Source organism: Pungitius pungitius, chromosome 3, assembly GCF_949316345.1.
Source record: "Pungitius pungitius chromosome 3, fPunPun2.1, whole genome shotgun sequence".
Taxonomy (NCBI): domain Eukaryota; kingdom Metazoa; phylum Chordata; class Actinopteri; order Perciformes; family Gasterosteidae; genus Pungitius; species Pungitius pungitius.
In genome coordinates this window covers 15,005,131-15,025,755 of record NC_084902.1, presented here as the reverse complement: position 1 = coordinate 15,025,755, position 20,625 = coordinate 15,005,131, and the positions used below count along the sequence as shown (strand labels likewise).

At 42.5% G+C, this 20,625-nt stretch overlaps 1 protein-coding gene across 2 annotated transcripts in view; it reads left to right on the top strand.

Moving 5' to 3' along the window:
- cntn5 (contactin 5) overlaps positions 1 to 20,625 on the top strand; it is a 91,039-nt gene that overhangs the window by 44,510 nt on the left and 25,904 nt on the right. For both annotated transcript variants that reach the window (XM_062561252.1, XM_037470245.2), the window contains exons 6-9: positions 8,000 to 8,095; positions 11,806 to 12,009; positions 16,188 to 16,290; positions 20,395 to 20,576. In XM_062561252.1, the coding sequence (XP_062417236.1) occupies positions 8,000 to 8,095; positions 11,806 to 12,009; positions 16,188 to 16,290; positions 20,395 to 20,576 (585 nt within the window). The remainder of the gene's footprint in view (positions 1 to 7,999; positions 8,096 to 11,805; positions 12,010 to 16,187; positions 16,291 to 20,394; positions 20,577 to 20,625) is intronic.

The window sequence follows — 20,625 nt, the reverse complement described above, 5'->3', positions numbered from 1 at the left end:
TGGAGAAATAGGAAACAGTACTGGACCAACATTTGCATTTCCACCACAGCGTGCCACAAATCCTAATCCCAAGCAGAAATCGGATTACAAATGGAAGCAGCACTCGATCGCTTGAACACGAGAGCAGCTCATCAAGTTGTGAATGAGCACAGACGATATCCAACTAATGGATCTATCCGTGTTTACACATGATCACCTCTCATATAATAGCAAAGCCTGCTGAATTACAGGTGTGTCGTAGAATTCTACTGTAGCATTAGTACATTTTTCTGTGTTCAAATTAAAGAGTTGGAATTTTTTTTTATAAAAGATGACATCACATTAGAATGATCAACCTTCCTTTGCAGCATCCGCCATTCGAGCAGCACCTGAAAACCTCCTGTTACAGCTGCTTGATCTCGACTCCACAAAAATCTGAATATATTGAGTGAAATGAAAAACACGATCAGTTTTGTTCTGTTGTTTAGTCCTAATCCTTATTGGTTTGGTCTCAATAGGTATTCGCAATGGATCTAATGCTCCCTGAAAGAATGTTGGTATGGAAGTATGAAATGTACAGCATAATGTTTGGGGTCGTTCTGGTTTTTATTGGCCAGTGTGTCAGCTGAAACAATGACCTCTTGTTTGTTGCACTACAGCCTCACCTGAGCCACCTTCGCATAAAATTGGATTTTCTATTCCTAATGAGAGACCCAGGCCAGTCAGGATCCTGTTGAGGGGGGTCGATACGGCGTAATTTGGGAAGATACAGCACAGACAGGCCGTGCCGAGTTCAAGGTATTACAGCAGCGATGGCCTGTAATCAGTTATAAAATGCTATCATTAATATTCCGCTCTGTTGCCAAATCGCATCATTCCCTCGAGCAGCACAGTAGCACATCTTCAGTGGCCTGAAGGGTTTGGAGGCACAGCCCTGAAATATGTATATTAAATATGTGTGCCTTTCTCGGATGAGATTGAGATTCAGTCGGCAACAAATCCAGCATCTTACCAGCTGGTGTTGTGGCGAGACACCCAGAAATGTCTGTGGGAAAATGAAACATTCTTTGGGTTAGGGTGCGTCACATATACGTGTGTGTGTTTGTGTGTGTATATATATATTTGATACTGTGTATATATATATATATATATATATTGCCTGTATGTATGTATGTATGTATGTGTGTATGTGTATGTATATATATATATATATATATATATATATATATATATATATATATATGTATATATATATGTATATATATACACATATATATATATATATATATATATATGTATATATATATGTATATATATACACATATATATGTATATATATATATATATATATTAGGGGTGTCAAATGATTAAAAATTTTAATCAAATTAATCAGAATTTTCAGTGGATTAATCATGATTAATCACCTGAATCCTAACCATTTTTTCTTTCTGAAATGCATACTAAAGATAAATAACAGGACACAGATACATAATTATCATTATTATTATCATAATTATTATTTTTTACATAAATATATGTTATTGATATTTGATTTTTTAATTCATTCCAGAAAATAATCAAATCAATGTTATTTGATAAGTTACAGACTGATTTCCCTGCATGGCTCTAGAAGGGTCTCGAGCCTCTGCAGTTTATCCCACTCTGCTGTGAGTTTGTGCTCCTGCGATGACCAGACATGACCAGACATGTCAACCCTCCCGATGTTTCAAAGCCCCCCCCGAAAATCTCCCGGACCGACCTTTCTCCCGATTTCCACCCGAACAACAATATTGCTGCACCACCCGTCACTGGGCGCGCCGTTTCAGACCGAACAATAATAAAAGTTACACCTTGAAGTCGAGCGCGGCGATTAGAACGACTGGCGCTGCAAAGAAATCCGCTACCACCCCCATTTCAGTGTGAAATATTCCCATACCTGGGAGGATTTAGATCGCATTGGTTTCTCTTCCTCCGCATGTTTCAGAACAGCGCTGCTCTTGCTCTGCTGGGCGGAGCTTTTCTTCTTCTCTGTTCTGCTGCGCGAGAACGGGGGGGGGGGGGGGGGGGGGGGGGGGGGGGGGGGGGGGGGGAGCGGGTCTCTGGCGCAAACAACTTGCTGAACCTGACGGCCTGACATATGCCTGCAGGTGGCAGTAATGTGTTGTATAGGATGAAGTGCATTCCCTAGAAGAAGAGGTTCTTTCCGGACCTGAATAATTTGTCACACTGCGCATGCGTGAAATGCGTCAAAAAAATTGACGTAATTAACAACAAACAGCTAATTAACGCCGTTAACGCGCTATTTTTGACAGCCCTAATATATATATATATATATATATATATATATATATATATATATATACACAGTATCAAAAGTTCGAGAGACATCTCATTCAATGAGAAAGTGTGTCAAAACTTTGACTCGTACAATATATAATACATAAATATGTATATACACATATATGTATGTGTATATTTGTATATACATGCAGACAGATCCTATGTGTTAAGTTTCAAGTAATACACATTATTGATCAAAAGAAAGATCATATGATACATACATACATACGTACTCCTAAAGAAGCTTTACTTTGGTTGCTCTAGTTGTGGCTTCATTTTGTATCCATGGCGTTTTTGTGCAGTCTACACGTTCAAATCTTCGCTGTGTGGTGCAGATATTGATTGGCGTCAATGTGGAATGGCCTCACTCTCGGTCTACATCTCGTGTGGCTCTTCAAAAGGACAGCCACAGGAACAGAGCCCCACAGCCCACATTAGGATGCAAAACCCTCCCTCTCTCTTTGAGCATAACAAATGGCGGGCGTTTATCACTCAGCGCACAGCTCAACTTTTTTCGGCCCGTTTCATGTCGGCAATGCACGTTTTCATGCATCGGCACAGTAGCCGACCGCTTTGATGATACACACGGGCGGATCTCTTCCTCGTGAGCCGAGGGTTTCAATCAAATAATGATATCATCTTACGTGTTGCTGAAACTTGAATTAGAATGAGTAACTTACTTCACGTTCATGTAAGTTAAGGCTTCCCCTAAACACAGCAGGCTCCTTTTAACTTGTTTTTTTAGTGGATGAACATTATACTCCTGGTTATAATCCGTCTATGATTCCTGCCTGACGTTGATTAGTTAAGCATTTGCTGGCTTGTTTGGTTTTATGATTCTTGACTACATTAAAGGTTTGTGAATATTGAGGCTCAAAGTTGTTGTCTGTGTGCATTCAAAGTATTGTTGAGTTAATGTTTGTGCGGGGAGTTCTATTATTTTCACTACTTTGGAAAGGATTTTTACTTCTCTTGTTCAATATTTACTTATTTAGAAATATAAAAATACATTATTATTTAAATAAAAGTAAATTGTTTCGTTTGTTTCGGGCACTGTTTGAGGTCGCGTCCCTTTTGCATCACTCGACTGGAGCTGCTGAACTCACACTTAGATTGTTTCTCAGCTGGGACTTTGAAGGCAGCAGGCACAGAGGAGGCCTCTGATCTCTCTCTCTCTCTCTCTCTCTCTCTCTCTCTCTCTCTCTCTCTCTCTCTCTCTCTCTCTCTCTCTCTCTCTCTCTCTCTCTCTCTCTCTCTCTCTCTCTCTCTCTCTCTCTCTCTGAGTGGAAGGAGTGCGGAGTGAGCGGAGCGTGAGGTGAATTGTTTGATTGTGACCGTTTGAGCTGGAATTTCGTTTATTTACGAGTTTTTATGGTGTGATTGTGTGTGTGTGATTTTTGTTTTCTGTCGGTCTTAGTTTGTGCGTGCTTGTGGCCGGTCGGCGTGCAGCACGCACAGATGAACCTCGCGGGGCTAACGCGGAAGCACGGCGTGAAGCTCGCGCCGTGCTTCGCGTGTTCCGTGGAGGACTGTGGCTTGGCCGTGGGGGGGTTGGTGGGTCACGGTAGCGTGAAGTCCGCTGCACGGATGAACCACGCGGTGGTTATTTTCGTGGACAGCGTGGAGAAGGCGCGTAAGGTGGTGGCGAGCGGCGTGGTGGTGCGCGGCACCCTCGTTCCCGTGCTGCCTCTCGCCGAGCCGGCGGTCAGAGTCACGGTGTCGAACGTTCCGCCGTTCGTACCGGACGATGCGCTGCTCGGCGAGTTGGTGAAGCACGGGACGGTGGTGTCCCAAATGAGGAAGGTGTCCTCAGGGTGTAGGTCTCCTCTGCTGAGACATGTGGTGTCTCACAGGAGACAGCTCCACATGGTCCTCACCAAGACCCAGGCTCTCAACCTGGTGATCAAGGTGAGGATCGACGGGTTCGACTATGTCATGTTCGCCACATCGGACGATGGGAGGTGTTTCCGGTGTGGTGGAGAGGGACACCTGGCGAGGTCTTGCCCAGTGAAGACTCCCTCCTCTCAGAACCAGAACCGGGAGGGTGCCGGGGGTGCTAGGGAGGAAGGGGGGGCTGGTGAGGCCCAGCAGGTCGGTGGGGAGTCAGGTGAAGGGGTGAGTGGGGCTCAGAAGGCCGGCGGGGAGTCAGGTGAAGGGGTGAGTGGGGCTCAGAAGGCCGCCGGGGAGTCAGGTGAAGAGGTGAGTGGGACTCAGAAGGTCGGTGGGGAGTCAGGTGAAGGGGTGAGTGGGGCTCAGAAGGCCGGCGGGGAGTCAGGTGAAGGGGTGAGTGGGGCCCAACCGGTCAGTCAGGTGGGGGAGGGGATGGGCGAAGCCCAGCTGATCGATCACGGGAGGGAGGGGGTGAATGTAGGTGTGAATGGGGAGGTGAATGCAGCCCAGTGGGCGAGTCTCGTGTGTGACCGTATGAAAGAGGGGATGAGTGGGGTGAGTCGGGAGAACCATGGTGAAGGAGTTCGGGGGTCGCCCGTTCGTGAGAGGGGGGTCTCCGACAGCGAGGAGGAGATGGAAGAAGGGGGGGTGGGCTTTAAGGTCCCCCACCTGAAGAGAAAGACGAGGGCCAGTAGAGGAGGCTCTCAGGCAAAGAGGGGAGGGGTGTCGAGCAGAGGGGAGGCGGGGGGTGGGGAGTCCGACTCCTCTTCGGGGTGGGGCTCCTCCATCAGTGTCTCCTCAGGTGGGACGGTCTCCAGGAGGTACGGGGTGGGGCAGGTGAAGGAGTTCCTGCATCTCACCAAGAACGAGAGGGGAGTGAAGCTGGAGGAGTACTTCTCCGATCTGGAAAAGTTTGCTCGCTCCGCCCGACACGGCAGTACGAAGAAAGGCGCAGGAGACTTCACCCAACAGGAGGTCTTCAGGCTGAGGAAGCTCCTCCTCAAGCTCAACAGAGAAGGGGGGAGCACAACCGGGACAGAGTGAGGCGTCAGCCTGGCTGAGGAGGATCGTGTGCGGGGCGACCCGCGGACAAATAGATGCTGGAGGAGTGCGGCGGAGTCCAGATCGTCCAAACTGATTACTAGATAAATTTTATATTATATACCTGTCTAATTTGTATACATATTGTTATTAGTTAATGTAAAAATAAAGGTTTTTTCAAAATCTCAAAAATCTCTCTCTCTCTCTCTCTCTCTCTCTCTCTCTCTCTGCAGACGTGAGTCTGGCTGATGCTCAGGTATCGAGCCACTCTGAGACATACAGCAGTAACAAAATTAACGGGATGCTTTGACTTGAGCATAGGAAGACAATCACTCACACACCTATGATATGTTCTTCTAATATGAGATGATCGGTGTTTAATGCCCATTAATCAAATTCGTGCTGATCTTGAAGTAACTCATTTGCATCGAGCACCTGCTCCTGTGCTTACTGCAATTTTCATCACTGCATGCCTGCATAACGACCATGCTGTTTTCACACAATTAAAGGGTCATTAATATTGACTCACTTACATTATTGTAGTTTAAAAAAGACGAAATTATAGGTCAGAAAATCCTCAACTCTGGTATAGTACATCTTTACAGACTTTGAATAAGTCTTATTTTTGATATACTTTTTTGTGAACATGACTTTTTTTTTACATTTACATGTGGAGTGTTTATTGCCGTGGAGTTTCAATCGGTCTCACCAAACTGGATATAGCGTACCATTGGTTGTATTTTTATTGTGCTTATAACATTTGCAGCCATGACTAAATAATTGAAAGGGACAAAATATCTACAGAAACGCACAGCTGTCTGCTGTCAAGAATGTCCGCAGCTGGTGTTTCTGCATTTGAGTGATAGATTCAAGCAATAAGGTCGGCTACTTTATCGTCCAATATACTATGTATAATTATGCTGGTAATCGTATTATAAAAGCAATAAGGAATTTGAAGCAGTACTTTATCGAGGGTTCGAGGGTTGCTGGCCTGTTGCTGCACTTTTGCTCCATTATTGGACAATAACGTACAGCTTCTTGTACCTTATCACTTAAATATACTCTCTCATCCACTTCTCAAGTGAGGGGACGATTTAGTGTTGCGTTCCATTGTTGCGTTCAATTAGGACATTAAATCTTCGGTGGCCTTTATTGATCTGCAAATTAAAAAGACAAACGGGGAGGCGGCAGAAATGACACGGTGGGGACAGGCGCTGGTGAGTGACAGTAAACACGGGGACAGTCAGCGGCCGCAGCTTGTTAGGACAAATAAAGCATCAGCACTGGTTCCACACAGCCAATGGAGCAAGATGACCGGGGAGAGTATCGCTAGGATACCAGTCCAAGACCGCAAGTCGAGGTCCAATAGCCAAACACATGGCACTGCAGAGAGGTTTTAACTGCGAATCGACAGTCCAACATGTGGGCAATCAATTCAAGGTCAAAGGTTTGATCACTCTTGCGTCCCTTTAAACAGCATTGGGGGCAAAGGGAGGGTTGGCACAGTGCATTTTCCTAGATTTCAGCCTACTGTGTTGTTGTTCCAGCTTTGCACACTATTCAGTGAGGAAATGCCTTTTTTTTAAGCACAATGGTCCATGACGTTCCTGCTTTATTCCACTGTCGCATGACATATTTACTCAAGCTTTTTTTTTTAGCCTTACCCTTTTTTTAAAAATAGTTTAACTTAGACTTTTGTCTTCATAACTTTTCCATGATTACTTTTAATCTTTTTTTTTTTCTTTTGGTCAAGAACGTTTTTAAAAGTCCAGTTACCAGAAAAGAGATCTAGGATGTATAGAAAAATAAGGATTTACACTAACAGAAAGATTGACTGTGACTAATAATTTTTAAACAAACCAGAAGTTTTAAGTAAAAGACATTTCACAAGCCCCTCATGCATAATTCTACAGTTTCCAGTTTGACAGTAAACAACACTGGCTCTCAAAGTGATGAAATGGAATTGGTGGAGACACAGAGACCCGCCCTGGGTCAGCAGCCTGCCGCTTTATTTCCACACTTTGGCATCGCCTCAACTATAAATTAAGCAGCTGGTATCAGGGTCTAGAAGGCTGCCCTACAGGGATTTCAGATTAAACAGGCTTTGTTCAACTGGCACGGAATAAATAACCAGGTGAAACAAAAGCCACCACATGAGAACCTTCAAAAGGATTTGGGTTAAGAAAACGGCATTGTTATATGACAGATGATTTCATCTATTATGAATTTAATCATGGTTAATTCTAGCCAATTCTACAGCTAAAAATTGCTCTCTGTCAAAATTAATTTTTCCAAATGTGCAAATGTTGTCTGAATTAAAGATCAGTCCGTAATGGTTCTCTTTTAAAACTTAGACATCGGTTCAAAGAAGGACTTGAATGATCATTCTAACAACTTTAAGGGTTTACTTGTTCTTTGCTGAGGTTCTCCAGTTCTTATTGGACAATATTACATGATATGCAAATGCAGAATAAGGTTTTGTCGATTTAGAGGTTTGGAACTGGTGGCTGGGCAGTTTGATGCCAGAGACCCACAATTCAACTGTGATAAGCCTCGAAAATAACTGATTGTGAGTGACATCTCAGTGATTATGGGGGCTGCAGGCCCCGCCCACATACATGTAAATATACAGTCTATTTACATACATGACCCACATGTGTGTGATGTCCCCCACTGCGTCCGACATGTTTCATAACTGTGTGATGGTTGACTGTGTTGCTGACACATGCGTCGTTTTGTGCCGTTCCAGATCTCAGCGCGTTCAGCGGGAAGACGAGAGGCGGCGTTTCTGTGCGTGAAGGCCAAGGTGTGGTGCTCATGTGTACCCCTCCGCCTCATTCCCCAGGTAAGAGAGTAGACCTTCAGTCAAAGACAGCCAGAAGCTGGATATTGTCTTCTCTCCACTGCACTTTGTGCTTTGTCAATGAAGCCATCACTATTCATCACAAATCTTATGACAACAACCAATGTTATTATTGTGCCAAGATGAACAATTGCTTTTATTATTTATTCATTTATTGCATTGTATTTCGATGCTTAGCGTTTGTCCCGTCGGATCTCCATCCATCCAGTACGCGGTAACTTATGGCGGCAACAGAGCCAGAGCGCAGATTCTCAGAGATCAAATTTGCATCATTAGAAGTGAAGAGAAATGTTACACAGACAATTATTCCTCGTAAACACAGCGCGGGCAGCGCTTTTTAATGGCACATCTCGTCTACCCCTCTCTGCAGTCGTCCTCTAATGTAAGCTCATGTGGGCCATGAATCACCCGCGCTTTGTTTGCATCTGCTCCGCCGCACCGCTGCACTGCGCCCGTGGGAACGTTTTCTAAGTGCTCTTCAGCTCCTGTTTCTGGATGCCATTTTGAATGACACGATAGCAGCCAGAGAGTCGGTGATAGATGATGATGGCTGATAAAAACAGATCATTTATGATTAATGACGTTCTATGATTGACAGAGGTAAGTGTAGGGCAGATGATTCTCATCTTTAGAATTCTCCAGCACATGCATGCTTTTATTCGTCCTCACCAACCCATTCATCCCCTCAATGGTTGAAGGAGTGATTGACATAACATTTGAATTTAAAAACTGCAGAGCGGTGAAGTGGGATCAGTATAATGGAAAAAGAGATTTTCTGTCATTTAAGGTTGGTTACAGCCATGCTGCTGTACGCTGTCCGAGTGGCCGAGGTTTTAAGTCCTGATGAAATACGGTGTAACTTTCCCTCTATTAGATTGACCGACTAGATCAATACAGAAAATCTCATAAATAGTCCTTCAACCGCTGAAAGTGCAGTTGGGAAAAATGAGATCAGGTATTATCAAAACACAAAGTCAAAGGTTTCGTGGTGAAAAAAAAACGTTAAAGTTAAATGCTTAAATTCGTTGTGTGGAGGTCTTCAAAGCAATACATAGACACTTAAATTCTACAATTATTATATATTACTGCATTGTGAGTCTACCAACGGTTTTGGAAGGAGTCCTGCTTCTTTAGACTATACATTAATGTCATAGAAATGTATTTGAAGTTTAACCCACTTGGGGATACAAAGTCCTTTTTTTATTTATTTTTTTAGCTGAAATCATCTCTCAACTAAAACTGTAGGAAGAAATCCTCATTTTGTCTACGTTGATCAGTAGAAACAGGGGTCTTGTGATAACTATACCACACTCATAAACTTTGAATACTGCGCGATTGCCGGCCAGGCCGTCGAGTTGTTACTGTGATGCTTATTTTTTATGATTACAGAGTAAGCTTTGATACACAATGCAGGTGAGATTGTAATTTATTTGTTCAGCAGGGCTGGCATGAAATGAAAAATGATCTCCAACAGCAGAAATGATTAAAGAAAAAAAATGCTACAACCCTAAAATTTGCCCGTCTGATGAATGCCTTGGTGAGTCGGACCGTGTCACAATTGAAATTCACATTGCATAGGCAGCGTTAAACAATGTTCTGGTTAAATTGGTTGTGGGAGGATTCAAAGGCATTAAAATGGTGGCTAACTTAGATAGGTCTCATGAGTGAAAATAATTTGGAATCGCCGAGATGTGAAATGTTAATTGTTTTCCATTTCATGGCTCTGAGCGCTTGTGACCAGCTTTTATTTGTCTTTGGGAAGCAGTGTTTTTTACTTTTCTGAAACCTTTTGTCCTTCTCCGGTTGGTCCGGTTTGTGTCGTAGCCGACAATCTGGATGCCAGCTGTGTGTCTCGCCCCTCTCGTTACCAGGGAGCCCTCTCGGTACTTTAAACAAACGATGGCCACATTGTAAATCCATCTGTTGACATTTGATATTGTCTCTTTTTGGGTCCGTTTTCTTGCCTTATGCACACACATGGAGTTTTGAATGAACTTTCTGATGTGCACATATTGGAAATAGCAGATGTTCATTATTTATAATGAGGACATTGATAGTCTGAAAGAGATGTAGCCGAAAAACGATTAGGGATGCACCATCAAGGAGTTGTGTAGTTAGGGAATCTGTGTATGATGTTCCTTGATATTTTATTATTATATTATTTATGGTGTATATTTGTGTACTGTTGGACTATTCATGATAAACACAAAGCGATGCCGTCCAGGTCTGCTCCATGTTCATCATAGTCATAATTAATCCACCCATACATCCACCCGTGCTTTCGGGGTCACTTTGCCGACTATCGAAGACTTTTTTTTCTAAAAAAAAAAAAAAAAAGTGCCAAAATGTTTCCTTCTCAGCAGCTGCAAAGTCTTTAGGAATTCTTCTGTTTTTGACCAATTTGTGTATCGGCACGGTGAAGAATACTAAATACAGAAGCACAGCTGTGCTGCCACATCTACCAGAGATCAGGAGTTGATATTCCACACCATCACACACTGTTATTCATGAATAAAATATAAACGATTCGTCTTCGATGAAAATACCTTAATAATCTGTCAAGGATCATTAGCGCTGAAGTCAGTAAAGCCCTTTCTTATCTTTTTGGGTCAGATATATAATAGTTACACACACAGTCACATCATTCGCTTGTTTTACCTTTCTGATTGTATCACTAATTAAGTGAAATAACCCTGCTGCTTATAACCGGCTCTTTGGGGCCTCGTGTAATTATCCTTTCACCTTAAGGGGCTTTTGCCATTTTTCTCTACATTTCATACAGACTAGCAGTCTTTTAATGCTGACGAGCACCTGATCCTTTGTTATTGTACAAATCCCAACCTCATTACTTCGTTGGATTACTGTTCATTAGTTCTGAGCTGTTATTAACAGTGGTGGCATTATAAATGGTAAACTCGCCTAATAACTGCCTCAGAGTTTGTTATTCCTCACATGAAGCCGTACATCCAGCATTCTGCTAGAATGTAAGTGACAAACTCAAACTATAGTTCAGAGCATAGCAATCGTGAACCTGTTGGACGCAGTGAGACCACAGGTTCATTTGGGGTGTTTCATTGACTATTTGCATGATTAGCCACAAACCTAATTAGTGAAAGTTGAATATGTGTACTATTCGCCACAGTGATGTTACAAAAACTCTGCGCACACTGTCATTAACAGAGTTAGTAACGGATATATTGCAAGCCGGTCGTTATTGACAAGTGAACAAGCAAGTGATCAATTCTTCTCAAAACTGATTTTATTGGTTTACAGATTATTTGATTTGTGTACAAATTAGTTTCCGTTATTCACAGAAGATCATAGAATGCCGTTGATCAATCAGCATTGAGTATTCAGCAGAGCCATGTAATAATGCGTCCTAGTGTACGTATAACTGGAAACTAGATCCATCACAATAGCAGGAAAAATATTCACACCAACTATTTTTCTGAATATGTTGACTTTTAAGACTTTTGATAGCTTCCAATAAGACTGAAGCTAGGTGTGAAAGAATGATAAAGTGTGGGGGTTATTTGTAGTCTACAAATAAGTCTTTCTCTGGATCTCTTGAGATATAATACTCCTACTTTGCTTTGTAATGCCCAGGATTGCGTGGAGGACTAACACAAAGCCACAACAAACCCAAAGATAGCTTTTCTCTTTTCTAATCCTCATTTTCTGTGCCTCTACAGAGATCATCTACAGCTGGGTGTTTAATGAGTTCCCCTCATTCGTGGCCGAGGACAGTCGTCGCTTCATCTCCCAGGACACAGGAAACCTGTACATCTCCAAGGTGCAGCCCTCTGACGTCGGAAGCTACATCTGCCTGGTGAAGAACACGGTGACGAATGCGAGGGTCCTGAGCCCTCCGACCCCGCTGACACTCAAAACAGATGGTGAGCCTCTCGGTTACATCGTAGCTCTCACACGCGATTGTCCATGATTTGTATGAGTGCCTTAGACAGACCGATCAAATGAATTGCGGTGCATAAACCACACAGAACATATATATTTTTTTCTACATCTATTACAGCTCTTGCTCAGCCTAAACTTGTTTAGCGCCGATGAAAATCTAAAAGCATATCTAATACATTTTCAGAGCAGCTTGGCGGATAGAAGTGGCTCGCTCGTCTTGCTTTCCATTGAGCCTCGGGTTGGCGGAGGGCGTCAGGAAGTCCGCACACACGCTGTAAATAGATAGTGAGCAATGGTTTAACATTAGTTTTGGGAGCCTTCTTTGCTCACAATGTGCTTCGTTAAAACTGGCCGTAAGGGAAATCATTTTCGAGCATTAATTAACTGAATCAATGGCCCTTGCTGTGAATGGGATTCGGCTCCTTTATACTAGCCCCTCAGGAGCCATGCCGCGGAGCTGTTTGCCGGATTCAGGTGTAGATTTCACCTACAGGCTCGTTTTTTGTAGCGCCCCACTGCACAGGGAGACGTCCATCACTTCACCCGGGTGGCCGTCATTGTCGAGGTTTTCAACGAGCCGCTGAGAATGCACCTCGGGTGAGGCGGTGAAAGGCCCCTCTCTGCAGCGGAAAACACATTTGTTCCAAATGTTGCAACACGAGTCTGCCGCTTAAGAATCACATCCCTTCCAGCAAGATCCCTGCTATGTATTTGCATTTCTCGTATGAGGAGGCCCCCCCGGGGACGCACATGATACTTAGCACATAACCATGCTAAATTGGTTTGTGTCTCATTAAACTGAGATGCAAAAAACAGTCAGAGGGGCACGCGGTCAGTCTGCTGTCAGTGCTCTAATGGAACTTGTGCTTGGGTGAAGGTTTTTGTCGCTCTGCTTCATCTTTTCAAATAAGAGTGATGGAAGGAGAGCGTCCATATTGGCCATCCCTTTCACAGGCAACACAGCGCCTCCAAATCAAATCCCCACAGCTGTAGGTCCATTATGCCAAAGAATGCCTTGGCATCACTCGCCCTGCAAATCACATGATGTTCAGCGGGCGCCAATATTGTGAATTTGGGTCCTGAAATGTGTTAAAATTGCACTGGCACTGGACTTCAGCATCAGACACCAAAATTTGTTGTGCGCCCCACTCAGTCATTGGAGTCGGACCGATGAGAAGCCGCAATCTGTGCCTCGGTAAAAGTGAGAGATTATTCCACAGTGGACGGTTCAATCTAGATCTGTGTGTGTGTTGCTCACCACTGTCAGTGCCGACACAGAGTCTCTTAATCAAAACAAGCATCTGGGCTCCATTACAGCCTGCTGGAAGCCATTGATCGTCCATTCACAATCCACCTTGAGCAGAGCGCAGCGGTGCTGAGTGCTACACTCTGCCCCAATGCACCGCTTTAGTACAGACACACAATTCATCTCAGAAACCCTCACCTTTTGATTTATTTGCTCGGTTTAGATGGAAGCTAGCGCATCGTATTACTTTTAAACAGGTCAAGTGTTTTTTTTATTAATAGAAGGGCATCTTATGCCTTTTGTACACAAGTTAAAGTAATGTTCTTTGGATTAAAAGATCACCAGCCTCAGAGGGTTTAGATCCTACATGTGGTTCACTTTTGTGAAAGATAGTTTGGATGCCATATTTTAGTAAAATGATCCCTGTTTCTGATTATAAATGAGTTTATGGTCCCAAAGTTTAGTTTCATTTAGTAAACTAATGTGCCATTAAGAATCGAATAGACTATAAGTATGCATTAGGGCGTGGCTACCTTGTGATTGACAGGTCACTACTGCTTCGTCGTCTGGTCTGAGAGTTCTCTTTGTGTTTGTAACATAACTTTAATCCTTTCCATGAAAGTCACCTGTAAGCTCTGTAGTCGCCTTAAATGTCTCATTCAGCATTCGATTGCACTTAGCTCCGTCCTCTGCATGCAACAAATCTATGGGTGACGTCACAAGGCCAACTTAGGTCTTCTTCTCATTTACAGTCTGTCTATGTTAAATGGAGACATTGCTTTCGGGGGCACCAATTCATTTTAAATGTATTCTAATGGTCTTAAGACCAACTACAGTTCTTAAGCTGATTGATACGATTTATTTACAGCACTGTACCATGTGGATTCTCCATTTATCACTCTGGATGTAAATATTCTTTCAAATGTATTTTTATTTAAGGCTTATTCCGAATGCATTTTTATGAACATGAATCAATATTTATTAGATTTATTAGAACATTTTTCCATGTTTTGCCAATCATGTTACTTGTATAAAGCACAGCCACATTGCTATTGCAGGGCAGAGGACCGATGCCTCCATGAGCTCAGCAGTGGGGGCAAAACAATCCAATCACAATTAGGCGGACTAGTTTTCCAGGAATAAGCCAGCCCGAGAGGGAGATGTCACTATTGCATCTGGAAATTGGATTACATTTTTTATATATATTTTACAGGTTTACACTTTTAATAAAACCTACTAAAAGCTGTATGTATGTGTTCTATTAACTGAGTTTCAAAAAGACAAAACACCTGTGTATTACTGGAACGGGGAGCAAATAAATCAACTTCTTCTCTGCTATTAACTTGGATCCCAGTAGATTTCAGGTCAGCTATTTTACTTTAAATTAGTTCGCAGAGGAACAAAACACTACAGAAAAATACAGCATAAAATATAAAGCTACACTTCAAATGAGGGCTGTTAATGTTTTAGCACACCAAGACAGTTTTTCTTCCATTTCCATCAGGTCCAGCCACTGAATATGATATTCGATATACTGCGGGTTGAGCCGATGAAATATTGCAAATTCATTTGATGTGAAGGGCTGCTTTGGAGCTATAAATGTTGAGAATGAGATTGAAATTGAAAAGTTCTTTGGAACAAATATCATAAAATTCCTTTACCATACATAGTGGGCAACAATTCAAAAACGCCACTTCCCCTCTGCTGCATTCATTTTCTCACATAAAAAGTGTCAGGTACAGGTAGGAGGTGTAATTATGGTTTCTCAAATGTCATGGCAGCCATTTGTCATGCTGATCACGTGGAGAAGCACTGGATTTGCTCCGGTGTGTATATCTATAGCAATATATAGATATACCACCACGCTTTATATATATATATTTATATATATATATATATATAGACACACACACACCAATAAGGCTGCCGCGTTAAGCACCGCTCATCACCTGCAACAATTGTTTACATTCAACATCATTCTGTAAAGAGTGAAACTCTCATGCAATATTCATGTTGTCTAACTCCCATTTAATAACGCCGCTAATAGTAATTACATCCCAGATGAATGTGTTTGTCCTTGTTCCTTTGCTCAGTGCCATCTGACTCCTCATGTGTGTAAACGGACGCCCAAACCTACGTAGGGAGAACAAAAGAAAACGCGTTGTCTGGCTCTGACTTTGAGCCCAGGTGTTAAGGCATGGCGGCACTTGGCAAGACTGATAACACAATATCGCTTGTGTCCTTCGCACGGTGTTTGTTGAGTGGCTTACTAATTCCTGGAGACAATGCACTACCTCAGCCTGTTGTCACTGGAGAGTTTGTGTTAGCACATCATCCTAATGGTTTACTTGCGGCGAAGCTGCGGCCTCGTGGGTTTGTTCCACCGTGGCTGGTGGACTTGCTCGATGTACACTTGGTCGTTGTGCATCGGTGGCAATATGCTGCCCTTGCAGAATTTTGCTCACATTTTCACCTGACTTTGATTACGTAAACAAAAATATTGAAATGTAATGTACTGTGTGTTAAATCTGTTATGGAATAGCAAAAAGATGATTGGGCTACATCAGTTTCACTAGCCATATTAATAAACAGTGTGTAAAGTAAAGGTGGATGTGCCAGATGGTGCGCATAATGTGCAGTCCCGCATTGGCCCACTGCATTATTCAACACACACGTGTATCCTTTGTGAGGCCTTTTGTATCAAAATCTTCCACGTTTTTTTTTTTTTTTTCAATTGTGTCTTTTCATGAAACCAATACTGAAGCAAATCCCTACGCCCAGTCTTTGTGTAGCTCACTGCACGAAAAGATTTTGATGGTTTTTGGGGGGAAAGAGGGAGGGGCCGGAGGTTAGTAACACTTCCATCTGCTTTGGTTTAAATGCTTGTAATTCCTCTCTCCTAACCTTTTCCAGGTGTCATGGGTGAATATGAGCCCAAAATTGAAGTGCATTTTGCGACATCTGTTCTTGCTGCCAGAGGAGTCCCTGTCAGACTGGAGTGCTTCGCTCTGGGGAAGTAAGTAAACAAGGACATATTGCACAAATATGGGCAGTTGTTTATTACTGCAACATCATCTTAATCACCATGAGAAGTCTAATGCCCTTTTGATAACACCCCTTGTGCTCTTCCCTCTTCTTGGAATTCCATTACCTGAAAGGGGACCAGGCGTATATTGTCTTCAGGCGGGATGTTAAGTGAGTGTAGAGAAGTGCACCACCGCAGCTCTGCTGTTAGATGGCATGTTAGTGCAGGAGGCGGAGGGGGGGGGGGGGGATAGGGAATTCCGCCCAAGGGACCCATGTACTCTCATAATTGAGAGCCCAAATGTATCTGTGTTTCCTGGGTGCTTTCGGGCTCTGTTATAAATGTAGGAAGTCAAGGTTATGTCTATGCGAAGATGGAATTGGTGATAGTTGTTTGCCAGGAGGGAAAAAGCACTTTTGTCCTCAGAGACTTCAATCCAGACCAATTACCACAGTTACTAAAGTTAGCATTGCAGGCTTTACCAAACCATGTCAAATATCAACATTGTGTGTGTGTGTGTGTGTATGTATATATATATATATGTGTGTGTGTGTGTGTGTGTGTGTGTGTGTGTGTGTGTGTGTGTGTGTGTGTGTGTGTGTGTGTGTGTGTGTGTGTGTGTGTGTGTGTGTGTGTGTGTCTGGGGTTTGGCTTTACAAGGAATCATTTTCATCACACAACATAATCTTTTGTCGCTCCGATTTTGTTTGTAATCATTCATTGCTCACTTGATGATCAGTGCAAACAGTCTCTGATCTGCTGATGACTTAGAGCCTCCTAATTGTTTTCCTTGATTTCAATCAATTATCCACATTATGGTAAATCCTTCCCCCCGATATATAAACACTGCATTCTGATCTCACATCTGTTTTTTTGGTGCCTGTAGAACAGTCTCTGCGTTTACATCAGTGAAACCTTTTGTGTACGATGGCTTTCAGTCAGACAGTAATAGTCTTGACTTACCCTTTAACATACTGTGGAGATGAATGATTTATCAATACCCCCTATTAAGAAAAGCCAGTCTGTATATAGCGCAGAAAATGAAGTTGAAATGGCTTTTGTTCTCCTGTTGTTCAATATTGATGATGGCACCACTAGCCGAGACGGGGCAGAACCCCTCTTTGTGTGTGAATGCCAGAGCTCGTTGATATGATTGTCTGTTGTGATATTTACCAGAGACACTGCTTTGTAGGTCACAGTCCAGGGCAAAGAGGAAATCCTGATGGGAAAAGTGCAATAGTTTGGCTTTGTGACTTTTTCTGGTTGTTTTCTCTCATGGAGCATCACTATGCTTTTAGGGTCATATACATATGAAGGTAAATTAATACAAGTACAACTTTGGCAGAAAAACAAGCTTCATTCTATGCTTTTGTTAATTGAAATAATCAGGCCAGTTACTTGATCAATAATTGGGAAAAGCAAATGAGTTGAAATAAGACAATCTAAATCATTTAAAAACAAAACATGCACTTGACAGATGATGATGACATGCTACCTAGATTTTCCAACAAAACTAATTCAATTTAAACACAAATACAAGAAACTCTGAAGTGCAGCGCTTTTAGCTGGTTTCATTTCAAGGGATGTTTGAGTATGTAGTTCAAAGGCCTTGTCAATTTGATGGGTTACACATTCTCCCACTCATTTCCACTTAAAATACAATATGTGGTTAAGGCTTTCATCCAAATTGCCTTTGAGGAGTGGATATACTTTTAGCTTTAGTGACCCCAGAGGGAATCAAACTCTTAAAACCTTGCAGTTCCGTTCCTCTTTAAATAATGCTGGACCACAAGGACCACATTGTCAGCAGCAACATAAATTGTCTCTTAGCAACAACACATTTCATACTCCAAGTACAATGTTAATGTTTTTACAGGTGAAATGTGACTTTAGATTTTCTATAAAAGTAGTGTAGAATCTCCTAGAGGCACTAAAACATTGAGAGCTGAGCAAATGAGCTAAATGCTGGAATAACATCCAAATTGTAACCATCTGAAGCAAACCAGTTCCCCTCTGTATTTTGCTGTTGGATTTCATTTTTCACCTTTATTGTAGAACAAGATGAGGGCACAGCGATTGTGTGGATTGCTAATGAAGAGCCTGCCTGTGGGCTTATCTTGAATTGCAAACAGCTTACATGAACAACGGTGTGTAGCACTCACGTTGTTTGGGCATAAAATACTCAGCTTGGTCACTCTGATTAAACTGTCATGACCTCGGATTCAGGGTTCAGGAGTCAATGGCTGCCGTTTGGTAGCAAAGTCACTGACAGGCACAGCTTCTGGTTTCTAAACTTAGTGAGTCCTGTGGACAGAAACCCCGCTCAGGCTCAGGAAGACAGAGCCTCACGTTGCAGCCCCTCGAGGCCTCCCTACGTTTGCTCTGTTCTCCGGCCCGGTCGGGAGCTTATTTGGAGCAAAGGTCTCTCGCAAAATCCTTCATCAATAACATATGAGGAAGGGCTTCAAAACAACCCCATGCTGTATGCATGAGTACTGATTCAATCTGTTGATGGCATATGTGGTTTGCATACCCCACAGGGGCCTTGAAATAAAAATGCCAAGTCCTAACAAATGGACCCACGTTAGACCACAGATGTTTGATTTTACCGCAGGCACCAGATGTTGCCCCAAGTAGCCATGCTGTATTGGGAAGATGGTTGTTGTTGATACACTAAATTGGTCAAATCCAATTGACGATCCAAAGCCTGTGCTGCTTTTATTCATTTTCCAATCATATCATTTTAGAAAAAAATAAACCGGATGTTACTGGTGTTGCTATGGAAACCTCATTTTCAAACAACTGTATTTGTTGGTTTGTCATCTTTTTCACTCCTCATGAGTTTTTAGGTATGATAAATAGAAGTAATTATGACTCTCTATGAATGTCATACATCATCTCACGTCTGGTATTCAACAACTGCCATGCTTCGTTTCTCAAACTTTGGATCTCACGGGTCAAACTTTGTGCCCAAATTCATGTGCAGGAGGGGCTCCCATAGATGAAGTTTGTTTAACACCACTGACTACTATTCAGTGTGTCGCTCGACAGTCTCAATGACGTGAGGAAACCTAAATGCATGCCGCAAGGTAATGAGTTAGCAATTCAACAATACCGAGCAGGAAAGAAAGTTTGTGTCCAAAATGAACGACACTCTTTGTGAAGAATTGCTTTGTTTAATACAGAACATGCTCAGAATACTAATTTGAGTCCATTGCAGCCGAGAGCACTTCAATGTCCTTGTGAATTTAGAGCAGATAAAAAAGCTCAGCGATGTAACATTTTCATCCCGATTCAATGATTGATGGGTTCACCGGAGGTTTGTGTGGAGCCACATTTCCATCTTTCAGACACCTGTCAAATCTAGTTGTCATACAAGAGCACCACTGATACTGAGCGCACGACCTCTCTCTCTGCATACACAAGTCATCCATAACACCGATCTATAGGGCAGGCCAAGAATGAAGAGGGATAGATGACATTGCTTGGACACTAATCATAAAACATCTCTACTGTTAATAGCCTGAGTTGAATGTTGGGCCTGTCTCCCTGAAGCCCGGCTGTAATGTGTTGGGTGCAGTCAAAGTGTCACGAGTGGACAGAAGGACAGTGATTTACACATGGAGGAGAACTAACATTACGTACTCATCGTGGTGTGTCAAAACATGATCACAAATCAAGGACTTCCGCAGTCTGCGGGTCATCACCGATATTGGTTACAGTTTTTTAAACCTCGTTGAGCAAATGAACAAATTACAATTCTTGTCATTATTGATGATATTTGTCTAATTACTCACATATTCAGAAAAGAAATGTGGAAAAACCTAATGAATGGAGGATTAGAAACAAATTAAAGCTGTAATTGTCCACCCAAAACTGTAAAGGGCTGAATTGTCTTTTTATGTTAGATGTTAAAATTTTCTAAATAGAAAATCTATTATGGTTAACTTTTATTGTTTGTATCAAGGGGAAATTATATGAAAATAAATAGCAATTTTATTTATTATTGTTACATTGTAATATATAATATATACATGAACAGCCCTTTTGTTCTTACGTCACACTGTTCTGGTTTGTTCTCGTCTCTCCTCGCAGCCCAGTGCCAACAATCACATGGAGGAAGATCAACGGCAATATCCCCAAAAAAGCAAGACTTCGGAAGTCTCAGGCTGTGCTGGAAATTCCCAACATTCAACTAGAGGACTCTGGAATCTACGAATGCAAGGCAGAGAATCCCAGAGGAGGCACTGCCTTCAAGGGACACCTGCAGGTCTACAGTGAGTCCCTGCATGCTCCATTAGTTCACCTCTGACTCTGTGTCAGACA